Below are 14523 nucleotides of genomic sequence, written 5' to 3'. Positions count from 1 at the left end.
CAGATATGGCCAGTTGGTGACTTAGGTCACTGACTTATCTAAAGAAGCAGGAAGCAGAATACCCATGTACATTCAAAGCCCACAAATATATATATATATATATATATATATATATATATATATATATATATATATATATATATATATATATATATTTTTTTTTTTTTTTTTTTTTTTTATATATATATATATATATATATATATATATATATATATATATATATATATATATCTATATATATATATATATATATATATATATATATATATATATATATATATATATATATATATATATAGTTATATATAACTAAGGAGGTGAGAAGTGGAGGCCATGGATGAAATTGCCAAGGATCTGGAAAATGCAGCTAGACGGCATCAAGGAGGCACACTTGTGCCTCTATAAAGAGGCAACCCACCACAATGTTAAGCGATTTCCGGTCCTAGCGGTCGCAGAGAGACAGCGGTAATCGCATTTTGTAGCCCAAGCTCGAACTAAGAAACGTGCAAAATTTCACCCCCCTCCGACTTTATCTTCATGGGTAAAAGTGGGCTGGAAGTTTCGACCCTCCGACCACAGCCCCCCTTTAACGTTGTCTGATTGGGTTGAAGTTTAGAGATTAAGCTTTCCTAGGGCGCGGGAGCTTATCCTCGAAATTTCAGCTCAATCCTATCACTCCTTCCCTGTTTTCCAAAAACCAAATATAGCCACTTAAAGTAAAAATTTTTTTTTTTTGTTATCCACGCCTACAGGCCACAGTTGGCAACTGATCCGAGTGAATGAGGACTCATTCGAAGAAGAAGTCGACCTGTGAGGGTTTTTTGATATTTCCAAATCGAAAAAATTATCCCCTGACTTTACATTTACGAAAACCTCGTTTTCCTCCACGAGCACATGTTAGTATTTCACACCACATCCCCCCTCTAATGTTGTCTTATCGAGATGATATTTTGAGGATCAGTTGTTCAGTGGCCTGGGAGCTTACCCTCGAAATTTCAGCTCAATATGATCACTCCTTCCCTGTTTTCAAAAAACCAAATATCAAGTTTTGTGGGCATTTGCTTGCGTCAAAAATAGATTCCACTTACTAAAAAACAATTACAATTGTGTCTCTTTAGTACAGCGGTCGATACTCCTGACTGTCAGGCGGACGACCCGGGTTCGATTCCCCGTCGGAGGAAATTTCTTATATACTGAATTTAAAGTTTAAAAAAGAAACTCAGTTTCTTTTTTATATTATTTGAAAAAAATTACGTTTTCTAAAGAGTTAAAGAGGCTGAGTTACAAGGTCGACCCTTAAAACACCCTGTCGAGAAAGAAAAGAATAATACACAATCATCAAACAGTTAGTCAAGCAATAATAAGTAATAAACTGTACAAAAACGTGCAGAAATCATTTGAAAAAAACTACGTTTTCTCAAGAGTTAAAGAGGCTGAGTCACAAGTTCGAACCTTACAACGTACAGGGATTAGAAGGTACAGTAGGGGGCTGCCGCCCCCAAACCCCCCACTTTCACAGCCTTTAAATAATAAAAAAAAATTTTAAACTGAAAGTAAGGAGAGACATTCAAACTTAAAACGAACAGAAATTATTCTGTATATGAAAGGGGCTGTGCCCTCCGCAACGCCGCGCTCTTTACGCTAAAGTTTGACTTTCTCACAACTCTTTTTTTTAAACAATAAAAACTTTAGCGTAAAGAGCGAGGCGTTGAGGAGGGCACAGCCCCTTTCATATACGGAATAATTTCTGTTTGTTTTAAGTTTTAATGTCGCTCCTTACTTTCAGTTTAAAATTTTTTTTTTATTTAAAGGCTGCGAAAGCGGGGGTTTGGGGGCGGCAGCCCCCCAACTGTACCTTCTAATTCCTGTACGTTTTAAGGTTCGAACTTGTGACTCAGCCTCTTTAACTCTTTAGAAACCGTAGTTTTTTTCAAATAATAATAGTAAAATATTGTTCTGGCATGTTAACAAATTGAGAGGGAGTAGTCAATCCAGACTTGGCCCAGTTAAAGATAGGAATGGGGACGCAATTAGCGATAAGGAAAAAACTTAAGAAAGATGGGCCAAACATTTTGAGAATTTGCTTAACCAAGATAGAGCTGCAGGAAAAGATATAGAGGAAAATAAAAAAGTTTGTGATACCTTGGATGTGAAGGAAGATTTGTTTTGTGAGGAGGAATTAGTAACAGTATTAAAAGGATTAAAAAATAATAAGGCTCCAGGTGCTGATAGGATGGTAAATGAGTTTCTTAAATATGGTGGCTCAGAGGTTAGAAATAAGTTACTGAAGATTATGAATATGATTTTTGAAAAAGGGGAAGTACCTAACGATTTTAGGAAAATCTTAATTAAGCCACTTTATAAGAAAGGTGATAAAAGTGAGTGTGGTAATTATCGAGGCATTAGTCTGGTCTCTGTAGATAGTAAATTACTTAGTAATGTGATACTTTTTAGATTGAGAGATGCAGTAGAAAAAGTTTTAAGAGAAGAACAGTGCGGTTTTAGAAAAGGTAGAGGATGTGTCGACCAAAATCCCACTCTTAGGCTAATAATTGAGAAGTGCCTGAGTTTTCAAACACCTTTGGTCCTCAGTTTTATAGATTATGAACAAGCGTTCGATATTGTTGGTGGAAGAGCTTTAGTAAAGGTTTTATCCTTGTATGGCATACCGGACAAATACATCAAAGTGATTAGTGCTATGTATGAGAATAACACTGATGTGGTTAAGGTAGGAAATGAGGTTAGCAGCTGGTCTTGTATTTAATCAGGAGTTAAGCAGGGTTGTGTTCTATCCCCCTTTATATGGATTATTTTGATGGACTTTGTCTTAAGGAGCACAGGAAAGGCAATGGGAGGCCACGGAATCAAATGGGGTGGAAAAAGTCTCCTGGACTTAGATTATGCTGATGATTTAAGCATCCTAGATGAAAGTGTGAGCAAAATGAATGAAATTATAGAGCTTTTGCCAGTTCAAGGGGCTTGAATAGGTTTGAAAATTAATTTTAAGAAGACTAAGTCACTAAGGCTAGGAATAAGTGAAGATGAAAAGGTGACGTTGAGTAATGAAAAGATTGATCAGGTGGGCAGCTTCACTGACCTTGGTAGTATTATTAGTAAAGATGGTGGGAGCAGTGAAGATGTTAAAAGTAGAATAGCCAAGGCTCAGGGTGTTTTTTCACAGTTAAAAAAAGTTTGGAAGAATAGGAAGATAAGTCTGCAAGCCAAGATTAGAATATTAGAAGCCACAGTGATGACAGTGGTCAAATATGGCTAAATGCATACATGGCATGGCTAACAACTAAATGCATAAAGGGCTTTAACATCTCTCATATTCTACATGACTTCAAAGGCTCAAAATACCATCTCCCACATATAGATATAGGTAAAGAGGTTTATTATTGGCATACAAATTAGTCTGTGACCAGAATATCATCCTAAACCTGTTCAAGATAGTATTCTAGGATTAAAAGCAACCCCTTGAAGCTCCAAAGGTTCACTGTTATGGTGCTGTAACACACATTCTTAGCTAATTGGGTAGTCCGCCTATGGAATTTTCTTAGCTAGAAGGCTGTTATGTCCTCTAGTGTTGAATCCTTTAAGTCCACAGTTGACAGAGATAGGTGCAGGAATCCTTGGCTCAGAGCATGGGATGTCCCTGATAAGAATCATCATCTTTGGCTGCTGTCTAAAGGACCTTTCCTTATTGCTGGTAAGGTGATTGGCAAGGTAATGGTAAGGAAGTGTGTCAGGTAGTGGGAATGTGTAAAACCTAAAATAATGAAATTCTGACTCTGTAATGTACAAGATGTTTCTGTTAATCATATTGTCATGTTTCTTCCCATTGTTACTCACTTTTTTAAATCATTTCAAATAATATGTTATCTGCATTCCATTTTACTTTATAACAACAGAACTAAATTTCATCAAGTTGAGACTGCAGCAACCTGTTTGAACAAAGAACCTATAATATGGCACAAGTTTCAATTAATGGAGAAATACGATTAGGATCATATCTGGGACCATCAGGGGGTGGGGTTTCATGTATAGGCTGTCCCCTAATATTTTCACCCAGCTGGTAAAAGAAAACCTAAGTTGATAAAGCAGTGGAGCAAATGGTGCTATTTAACTGGCTCAATTTTTTATTAGGTAATTGGGGTGATGGAAATAAATGATTTAAAATGAATAAAAAAAGATCAGTATTGGTCAGTATTCAAAAATGAAGCAATTTTAACAATAATATCAGCCGAATCAGCTAATAAAAGTGACCAGCCAGTCAGTACAATCCATTGACCCCCCCTTCCCCTATCATTTTGGCTTCTAACATCACTGTCAGGGGAAGGGCTAGGGTACATTGTTAGAAGAGCCACCATGATATTTGGAAATAAAATAGGCCTAAGAAATATAATGGTACTACTTTTATTTGTTTAGCGTTTTTTCTTCACAAATGGCCAACCACCATATATTCACTGAGGTAAATTTCCAGTTTTTTCACTTACTTTGCTATGTGGAAGATAAATATGTCACTTGATGTGCCTTTTCATGCTTTTTCTAAATATATTAATAACTATCTTGACCAATTCCATTTTACGCCCTTAAAGAGACCCATAAAGCTATGCATTGTTCCTTATTTTTTGCTAGGAGAAAAGCTTAAAAACCTACAATTTAATTCTAAATTTAATATGTATTTAAAATTTATTTATAATGAGCCCTCTCCCGGTGTTCTAAGCCCACTGGGTTGATATGATCACCCGTGGAAAAAAAAACAAATAAACACGCACCTGGGATCTTTCTTCTGGCATAAAATACAAAATTCCCCATTTTTACAGATAAGAGCTTGAAACCTCTACAGTAGGGTTCTCTGATACACTGAATCTGATGGTGTGATTTTCACTAAGATTCTATGACTTCTAGGGGTTTTTACCCCTTCTTTAAAATCAGGCAAATTTTCTCAGGCTCGTAACCTTTGATGGGTAAGACAAAACTTAATGAAACTTATATATTTGAAATCAGCATAAAAATCCAATTCTTTTCATATAATTATTGGTATCAAAATTCTATATTTTTTATAGTTTTGGTTACTATTGAGCCGGATTGCTCCTTACTTACAGTTCTTTGCCACTAATTGTTTGATAATTATCAGTGTTGCCTCAATTTTATTCCAGCCGCCCTCCCTCTCGAACAGCTAGATATAGCCTTAGGTTATATACAAAATTCTACTGATTTTGTGGGTTTGCATGATTTTTTGGGGCTTATTTCTTATTAATAATGCCAAATAAAAAAAAATGTGAAAAGCAAGCAAATCAGTAAATTTCTATGTATGGCGTAGAGATACATCTGGTCCTGTTAGGGGTTGGGGGACGGTTATAATGGCAAGGGTAGTTATATTTAGAAACAACATAGACATGTTTATTTTCATTTTTTTATTAATCATATTCTGTTTTTATTATTATCACGTTCTATTAATATTTTTTGAACGAAAGTAATCTGTAATTTTTTGTTTTTATTCTTGTGTCTGATATTCATTACATGTCCATGATTAATCTAAAAAAAAACAAAGTTTTCCAACTGAAAGTAAGGAGCAACATTTAGACTTTAGACAAACAAAAATTATTAGGTATAGGAATGGGGTTCCCCCCTCCTCAACAGCTAGGTCTTCCCACTAAAGTTTTTTATTACTCTAAAAAAAAGCTTTTTTTTGCTCTAATTAAACAACCCTTGTGTATCAGGAGTCGTTATTAAAGAATTGGGACAAAATTCAAACTTTAGCGTAAAGAGCGAGGTGTTGAGGAGAGGGCACCCCCTTTATATAGGTAATAATTTATGTTCGTTTTAAGTTTTAATGTAGCTCCTCACTTTCAGTTGAAAAACTTCTTTTGAAATTTAATTTCAATTATTTTTTAAATAATGCCGGGAAACCTCCATGGACAAATCTTCCCATCCTACAGAAAGATCCTCTAGACAATTCAATCCCGGTGAAAATTTACCCTGAACAAGTACCCTTAACATCTACACACATAAAATTGTGTCGAAAAAGAGAAAGTAAGACAAATAAAAAAAATTGCGTATAGGAATTCTGGCAAATTCCCCCAGTGTAAAATATCCTATGAAAAGCTCACCCCCCGGAAACTTTCCTCTCCTTGGAAAATTTTCCCTGTGGAAAATCCTCTAGCACTGAATTCATCCCCCTTCTTCACCCGAAAAATGTACGTAAACTTCCCAGTAACAAATAATGTGCGTAAACAAGGCAAATTTCATAACTTAAAGGTCTTTCCACACAGGCTGTTTTTTTCCTTAAGATTTCCATTAAGACTTTTTGATTATTAGGGGATGTTCCCCCCTTCTTGAAAATCCGGCGAATTTTCTCAGGCTCGTGACATTGATGGTTAACACTAAACTTAATGAATCATATATATTTGGAATCACTATAATAATTCGATTCTGTTGATATATTTATTGATATCACAAATCCGGTTTTTAGAGTTTCCGGGTTTTTTAGGTTACTATTGAGCCACGTCGTTCCTTACTTATAGTTCGTTACCACGAACCGTTTGATTGAACCACTGTATTGAATTCCTCGACTAACTCAATCTGGCAGTGATTTAGTTCTAGAGGTAATTAAGATTCATTGTTGATCATTGCTTTCGTCTTCTTGATACTGATCTTCAATCTCATGGGAGCATCTGTCACAGATACTCTCTGAAACATGTCCTACGTTTCCAGGAAAAAACTACCTACCAGGGAGACACTATCGACATTATCAAAATCTCATACGATGAAATCGGGGCTCTCGTTAATTCCAGTGCAACGTTGCATGTCTTTCCTCAACACCCAGTACAATAAGAAGTTGAAAAGCTCTGGTTAAAGGATGCAGCCTTGTTGCACACTGAGGTTACCGTTATCCCAAGACAAGAGTTCCCCATTGATTTGGACGTAGGCCGTTTGTGTTTGTTGTATTCCTGGAATAGGCGATCGATCTTGGGGGATACTCAATCTTTTAGCACTGCAATTAAAATCCCACAACGGACAGCCAAGTCGAATGTAGTGATAAAATTAATGAAGGCTGCTGATGTTTAGGCCTATGTTCGAGAAATTTGTCTTAGCGTGAAGAAACCGAAGATATCTTACCGTGTACGTGGGAGATCTAGATCTCCTTCTAGATCTCTTCTAAATCTCTGCTAGATCTCCTTCTAACTCTGAGATTGTGTACTCAAAGACTTCAATATTTTTTCTTCCGCTGGTCATTATACTTGACAATAGTATAAGTATCACTTAAAGGATGTGTAGTTTTTTAAAAACTAAGTTAAAGGCAAAACTATTTCTTGTTGTTGTTTTTTTTTTTTGCATGCATGTCTGCTGCTTGTCTCTTGGTCATTCTGTCTAAGATTAATCAGGCCATGAATATCATGGCCCAGATCTTGACTAAATGTGGATGATTTATTGATTTATAGATGCAAACAAATTTTTTTTTAACTATTTCATATTTTGTTTTGTATAATGGAAGACAAATGCTAAGGATAACACTTTAGAAAATAATGTATTTAATTCCTTTATTTTAAGGGTTTATTTAATAAGAATTTCAAATATTTTGGATTAATATAGGCCTATAAGCGATAAAAAGACAATAATTTTAGCCTATTGATGCTCCCTGAAGACTAAAACAAATTTTGCTAATGAATTAATGTAGAAATATAAAATATTTCCAGTTTTTTACTAAAGAGAAAATCATTGTTTACGCCTTAATTTTTTTTTACTAAAATTTTTCATTAGAGTCGATTCTGTTTTGTAAAAAAAAATAAACAGGGTGGGGACTTTAAGTATTCCTTCCATTTCTTTACTGTCGTTTCTGCTGATATTTTTCAGCAATTCTTTCCAATACTAACTTTAGATCTTTTGACCAGCTTTCAATATTGCTGACTGTTTCAGTACTTAGAGTCTTGTTACAGAAACACAAGCAAGATGCAAAAACTGTTTTTGCCAAAGAAATGTTTTTCTCCCCTCATTCGGAATGGAGTTTTCCGCTATTGTTTCTTTACAATAAGCTAGGGGATTTATTCACCCCCATATCCCTTGTTCAGGCATGAATGTTTGTTTTGAACTATGAATATCAAATCATAATTGAAAATCTCCTGGTGAGTAGACTCTAAATATAAAAAGAATCAGGGACGTACACACACAGGATTTTCCGTGGAGGTGGCTCATACTTTTTGAGGAAAGGGGGAGAGGAAAGCTTCGACAGAAGCTCAAAAAGAAGGTGAACCTTCTTTTGACGGCGGATGAAATGGTTCAAATGACCCCCACCATGCATTAATGCCTGATTAAGTACATGTGTTCGAAAAGAATGAGAGTGGTTTGGCCAAATGAGGCTACAGGAAGGGCATGTTTATGTTCCATCAGTCATCCATTATGCTTTACCAGGAAATTATATTCATATTTGTTAGTTAGTTAGTAATTTTCAAAAAATTTTGCTTTCAAAAATGCAAAAAGCTTCTTAGTATTTTTTATTATTTCTCAATTTATCTTCTGAATAGAACTGTTTAAATAAAAATCCCCCCCCAAAAAACCTTACAAAGCAAAAGACCAAGATGTTTATGTCTCTATTAAACGTTTATGTTTCTATTAATCTTCTGAATGGGACTATTTAAATAAAATTCCAAATCCCATAAACAAGCCACTAGATCAAGATTTCCGCTATTGTATGATTGGATCTTCTGAATGGAATTTTTTATTCTGAATGGAATTTTTCATTTTAACAATTTATCTTCTGAATGGAATCATTTAAATAAAAATTCAAACAAATATATAACAAAGCACGAGAACAAGATGTCTGCTATTGTAAACAATATGTTTCTATTAATCTTCTGAATGGGACTATTTAAATAAAATTCCAAAATCTTGTAAACAAGACACATTCTTCTGAAATAGATGCTTTTGCTCTGTGATGTGTTTTTTGTATTTTTGTTTAAATGTGAGTTTTCTTTTCATCTTTTTCTTCTAGCGTTTGTGCTATTATCTTTGTTTTTTTTTTCATGTTTTGTTTAGGCTAGTTTCTGTTATTTTTATTTTTTTAACCGTTGATAAAGGCTCCTGGGTGTGAAGCGAAAATATTTGGATTGTTCATTATTTAAAGTCTGTTTTTTTTTGCTCACTGTGTTGATTAAAATATTACACCCATTTTTCTATTTTTTCATTTGTTTAAATTTGAAAACAGAAAAGGTTTCAAAGGGCTACTCGTAAGACTGAAAACCTTTGATACTAGAAGCTGCTAGAAGGAATAGAACAACTTCTAAAACAAATAGCGATATTTCTCTGTTATCCTGGAGGCAAGCTGGATAGAATGTCTCTATATAAGATTCCATACTAGGGTATATTTACCTTAGAAATAGGGGTAGATTTTCTAATCCTTGCCTCAACGGTTTCAAGGCTGTGAAATAATTTTCTGGGGGAAAAGATGAAAATTCAAAATTTGTTAGTTAGTCTTGAAAACGGAACAGTAGTTTTTTAAAACTTGTAATATATGGTATGATTTGAATCTTAAAGGTTAGTAAAACAGAACTTCAAAGTGGAGAAGGGTAATAAATTTACAATGTCTTTCCTGAGACTTGTCTATCTAATAATTTGTATATAATGTGTTTCGATACTCTTTCATTGGGAAGTAGGAATAATAGTAAAGGCCAGAAGTAATAGTAAAGGTTGGTCATTTTCATGGATCAGGGTTTTGGTTAAGTTGTGTCAAAATCTAAAAAAAATCGGGTTCAATTGCTTAAATTGAACTGCTTCTGACTACAATGTTGTAGTTGTTAACTGACAGGCTGAGTACATTGGAGGGAAGGGGAGTCCCTCCCTCCATATCCAATGCTTTTCTTTAAATCTGTCAAATTCAGTTTTAGTAATGTAGACAATAAAATATTTCAAATGTTCCTAATACATATCAATAGTTGAAAAAGACAGAAAGTTTACTGCTAAATAAACCATATATATAAATCCGTATAAATTAGAAACTCGAAATCTTCATACACAGGATAAGACTTTGTATCAAGATCATAATATTTAGGATTTTTAGAATTCTTTTAGTAAATGTATACATTTTTTATAATTTGATAAACATTAGTTGCTTTTTTTTTCTCCGAGCCTGGTTTATTTGTATAAACCTTAAGCAAAACTTCTAAGCTACTTTGTAGGAAAACACATGTAGAACACAGGTTTCCTTCCTTGTTGTCTGTTATTTATTAATTGGTTCTTGCCCTTCCGAAACCCCTCCTATAACCATTTTGAAAAAAAGGAATTGATTTTATACAAATTTAAATTCATAATTTATTAATCAACGTTGATGTTTTCCGCTTAAAATCTGAGAGTGTCTAGTTTTTGTCAGCAAAACGGACTGCAAAGTACAAACAGTCAACTAGATATAAGTCAAAGTCTGTATTACTTGTAATAGAACTAACCCTGGGAGGAAAATTGAATAATCAAACAAAGACAAAATAACAAAACAGAAATTTTTTTCAGCCAGTGAATAATGTAGGAAAAATGCATATTGCTCATCAAAGAGCTCTGTTAAACTGTCTGCATTGCAAAAAGAAAGCATAAAAGCATCGAAAACCACTAACTGTAAGAAAAAAAAAACCAACCTTGATAAAAAGAAGAATGGTTGATAATAAACAGAAAAATTAAGAATGAAAAGCTTGAAACTAAAAAATTCAACAGATCAAAAACTGAAATTAAATGATCCTCCATTTTAAACAAAAACTTAACTGACGACTGTATTAATTAGGCTAAAAAAACACATTCACTTGTAAAGGACTTCCTTTCTTGACTTGTGACGACGGTAATCGATGTCAAGTGAAACAAAGTCCAGTAGCGGATTAGTTGCATATAAAGCAATGTCGAGATTCCATTTGAACGATTAAATTTAATTTTTACGGTTCTATAAAATCCAATCACCTTTTTTTCCGTTTTGGGGGGTGGCGCTTTTGATTTTCGCATTTTCTTCGTTGAATTTGTTAGTTTTAATTTTTGCTTTCCAATTCTTCGTGTTTGTTCGTACCTATTTTTTCCCTTTTATAGCCTTTAGTTTTATTTTCAGTTTTTGTTTCATACATTTGTTGGTACCCTTTTTTCGACACTATTTTGAACCGTTTTCTTTCACTGAAGATGACATGGCAGAGGTCTTTGCTGAAACATATGCATTTTGCCTATCTTGTTCACCAGTTTAAAAGGCCCTTGTTTTTTGTTCTTGGCCTGTTTTTTTTTTCATTGTTATTATGACCTGACACTTCATTTAGATTTCATTATGTCATTAGGTTTCTCACAGTCCAATGAAATCCAAAAGTTCTGTTTCTTTTTCCGTATATCATTTAACAATTTGATTAGTCTATTAACTGCAGACCTGCCCCGTTTATAGTTGCTACTATTACAGTAAGATGTGTACATATTTCTTCTAAGATCTCTGCTTGTTTCTTCTGATCTTTTTCCCTCTTATGTTCAAATATAAGTTCTCTAATTCCTGGTAATAGCCAACCAGAATACTGGTCAAGAACACTTGTTCCAAGTATTACATTCTTCATATGTTTCCTATGTGGAAGACCTTCGCTGTAAATATATGCTTTTTCTATCTGGATTATTTTGTCATTGATCTGGCGGAGTTCTAATTCTTGCTGCTGGTCAATATCATTTATTTTACTTTGGAAATGTTTTGCTCTATGTTGGAATTCCTTTATTGCTTCTTCTAAGTAGACGATTGACATTTTGTTATCCTGAAAGAAATCTCCATGTTCTTCTGCGAGTTCAAGGTACATTTCTTCCAAGAAATCTGCCTCGTCTTCTATCTTCATAGGAAGAACCAAGCTATCAGAGAGTTTTATTGTCACTAGTGCCCACAGATGTGCTACAGCCAAATGGAAAGAAAATTCAGGATCCAAAAATTTCTTCATTGCTTCAAATGTCTCATATGTGCTGTGGTATAAGGGATAATCAACATGCGGCCACTCTTTAGGATCTGGCATCCATAAAAAGTAGGCTGCTGGTATCCCAAGTTTTTGGTAGAAACCAGAATGGTCGGAAACACTCGACAGTCCATAACCAATTAGTGATGTTGTAAATCGCCTTCTTAAATTCCAATGTGAGTATAAATTGCCAAATCCCAAGGTTTTGTTTGGCGCTGGTACCTGGAATGAAATAAAAATGTAAATAGTAAAATTAAATGTACTTGTTGGCACGGTTTCCACTACCGTGGATTTATCATCGAATTAGTTGATTTTTGCTCCTTTATGTGGTTTTACCAATTCATTTCCTTGTATTTTTCCAAAATGGTTCTTTTTTGAAACGTTTTTTTTTAACGTTGGTCCTAGGCACGTCTGTAAGGGGTGAGCGGGTCCTTTGAGGGTATTCTGTATCCTGAAACGCCAAGATCTTTACGTTTTCTCCCATGTTTTATTAATGATTTGCCCGCTTTTGCATGCTTTAATGAATTTTTTTCTTTCCCGAATACATTCTCGGGCGGTTGCTAATTGACCCACCGTGGTTTTTTTAAGTTTATCTGTTTAGCCTAGGATGCATGCCTGATGTACTAAAAGCTGTCGAACTACTAGAAGTACTGTTGACTTGGGATGAATTATAGGTAGTTCTGTGTGCTCATCCGTAAGCTGAATTGGCCACAATAAAGATGTATTATTTATAATTTTATATTTTAAATACTAAGTGAATAGATCCGGAAGCACTAGGGGAGTGAAGGATAACTCCACCCAAGATCAGTCTGGGCTATCCTCTTAAAAAATTGGAAATGCTATGCCTTGAATAACAATTTTCGGGACTTCGACTTTCTAATCGATGGAAAAAAACCTCTGATACTCTTTGAAATCCACCCTTGGCCGGGGCCCCATGTTTAAGGCTTTTGTCCACTCTGAAATTTTGTATGTTATTTTCTGCTGTCCTACGGTATTAATGTTTCACCGCAAGACTACAGTTTTGATATCATTTCATAGCTAAGACTCAGTTTTATCCATCTACCATAGCACATTTTTGAAATTTGCTTTGCGTTCTTTTACATTGAAAAATACCTTGTTAACATGTGAAAATGGACAAACTTTCTAAGCAATATCATAACCCTAGCTCGGTGAATGGATAGATATAAAACCAATGAGGCCAAAAGACATGAGTATAGTATCATCTCAGTGGAAGTTACAGCTGCAAGCTTATCGCAAAGTTATATATTTCAGAGGAAACGGAAAGCTTAAGGGACGTTCTAAACGGATCTTGACAAAATTGGAAAGATGAAAAGTATATCTTGCGACGATGCATTGCAGAACGTTCTGTTGCACATGTTTCCAGTTTAACTTAAAAATTGTTAAGCAAAAATAAATTGACGTTCATTGCAGTTTAACAGTTTCTGGTGAAACAAGGTGCCTGCTGATTCTGTTAACCGATATAGTGGATGCTTTTCTCTATGGAGAACGAATGACTTTTCTCTTTCTCTATGGAGACGCAATTTTTCATTATATAAGTCTATGGTCTAGTATCTTCTAAAATCGCATTGTATTTAGCTAGTTCTTTTCAATTTTGCTATGTCAGTAAGTCTGGAAGCATGGAAACTTAGATGCGTGTTTATGTTTTTGACGGGATGTAGAGTCTTTTAAGAGTTCCAGACCTCAAAGAGTCCAAGAATCAAGAAGAGCCCGTTCCCCTCTCAACTACTTATCTGTACTTTATTACTTGTAACCTGTCATACGGTAAAAAAAAAGTTCATTTTGTGCGTGTGTTTTGTGGCGCGTAATTATGATTTTTCTCCAAAGAGGGCAAAGTCGCCATCGATTGACTATTCTGAGATAGCTAATTGGTGCATGAGTATCGTAAAAATATATATTGAGCTTCCCAGTTGCAGAGAAAGTAATGCCTCCCGGTGGCGCATTTGTCCCTAGAAAGTCACATAGTCTAGTCTATGTAAAATAGTATAATTAAAAAACAAGTTTTTTTTTCGACTGAAAGTAAGCGGAATTTTTCAGGGGGAACTCGTCCTGAGGAAATTATCCACGGAGGGTGGATTTCCGGGCATGATTTGAAAAACGATCAGAAATTAAATAAGGAAAAACAAGTTTTTCTTAACTGAAAGCGGGGACCAGCATTAGAACCTAAAATGAACAGACAGTATTCCGTATATGATGGTGGTTGCCCAATCCTAAATCCTCGATCTTTATGGTAAAGCTTGACTTCAGGTTCCAATCCTTTATTGAATCGGAATAAAAAGCTGTTTAAAGCACTAAAAGCTTAAACTTAAAGAATGAGGGTTAAGGAAGGGTCACCCCCTCTTATGTGCGGAATATGTTCTGTTCATTTAAGTTTTAATAATTCTCTTTACTTTCAGTTGAAATACCTTGTTTTTTGTTATCTAATTTCTTATCTTTTTCAAATTTGAAAATGTATTTTCAAATTTGACAGTGCTTATAAAATTCTTTTCTTTTTATTACTTTGGTTTCTATTGCCATGGGTCGCTCTTTATCCTATATCTTAGGGTGGCTTTGAGGGACTACGAT

General features: G+C 34.6%; 2 protein-coding genes across 2 annotated transcripts in view; one reads left to right on the top strand and one right to left on the bottom strand.

The window, feature by feature from the left end:
- The window catches only part of LOC148951298 (tRNA N6-adenosine threonylcarbamoyltransferase, mitochondrial-like), a 120604-nt gene that overhangs the window by 4791 nt on the left and 101290 nt on the right, over window positions 1–14523 (top strand). The window lies entirely within an intron of this gene.
- LOC148951299 (glutamate carboxypeptidase 2-like) overlaps window positions 9937–14523 on the bottom strand; it is a 42779-nt gene continuing 38192 nt past the window's right edge. Inside the window, exon 7 of the mRNA XM_089090787.1 lies at window positions 9937–12162. Within this exon, the coding sequence (XP_088946913.1) occupies window positions 11365–12162 (798 nt within the window). The 3' untranslated portion in view covers window positions 9937–11364. The remainder of the gene's footprint in view (window positions 12163–14523) is intronic.

The sequence above is a fragment of the Artemia sp. Qi Xiang Cuo genome, chromosome 6, assembly GCF_049724085.1.
Source record: "Artemia sp. Qi Xiang Cuo chromosome 6, ASM4972408v1, whole genome shotgun sequence".
In the NCBI taxonomy this organism is placed as follows: domain Eukaryota; kingdom Metazoa; phylum Arthropoda; class Branchiopoda; order Anostraca; family Artemiidae; genus Artemia; species Artemia sp. Qi Xiang Cuo.
The sequence above is the reverse complement of the archived record's forward strand: the minus strand, read 5'-3'. Positions and strand labels throughout refer to the sequence as shown.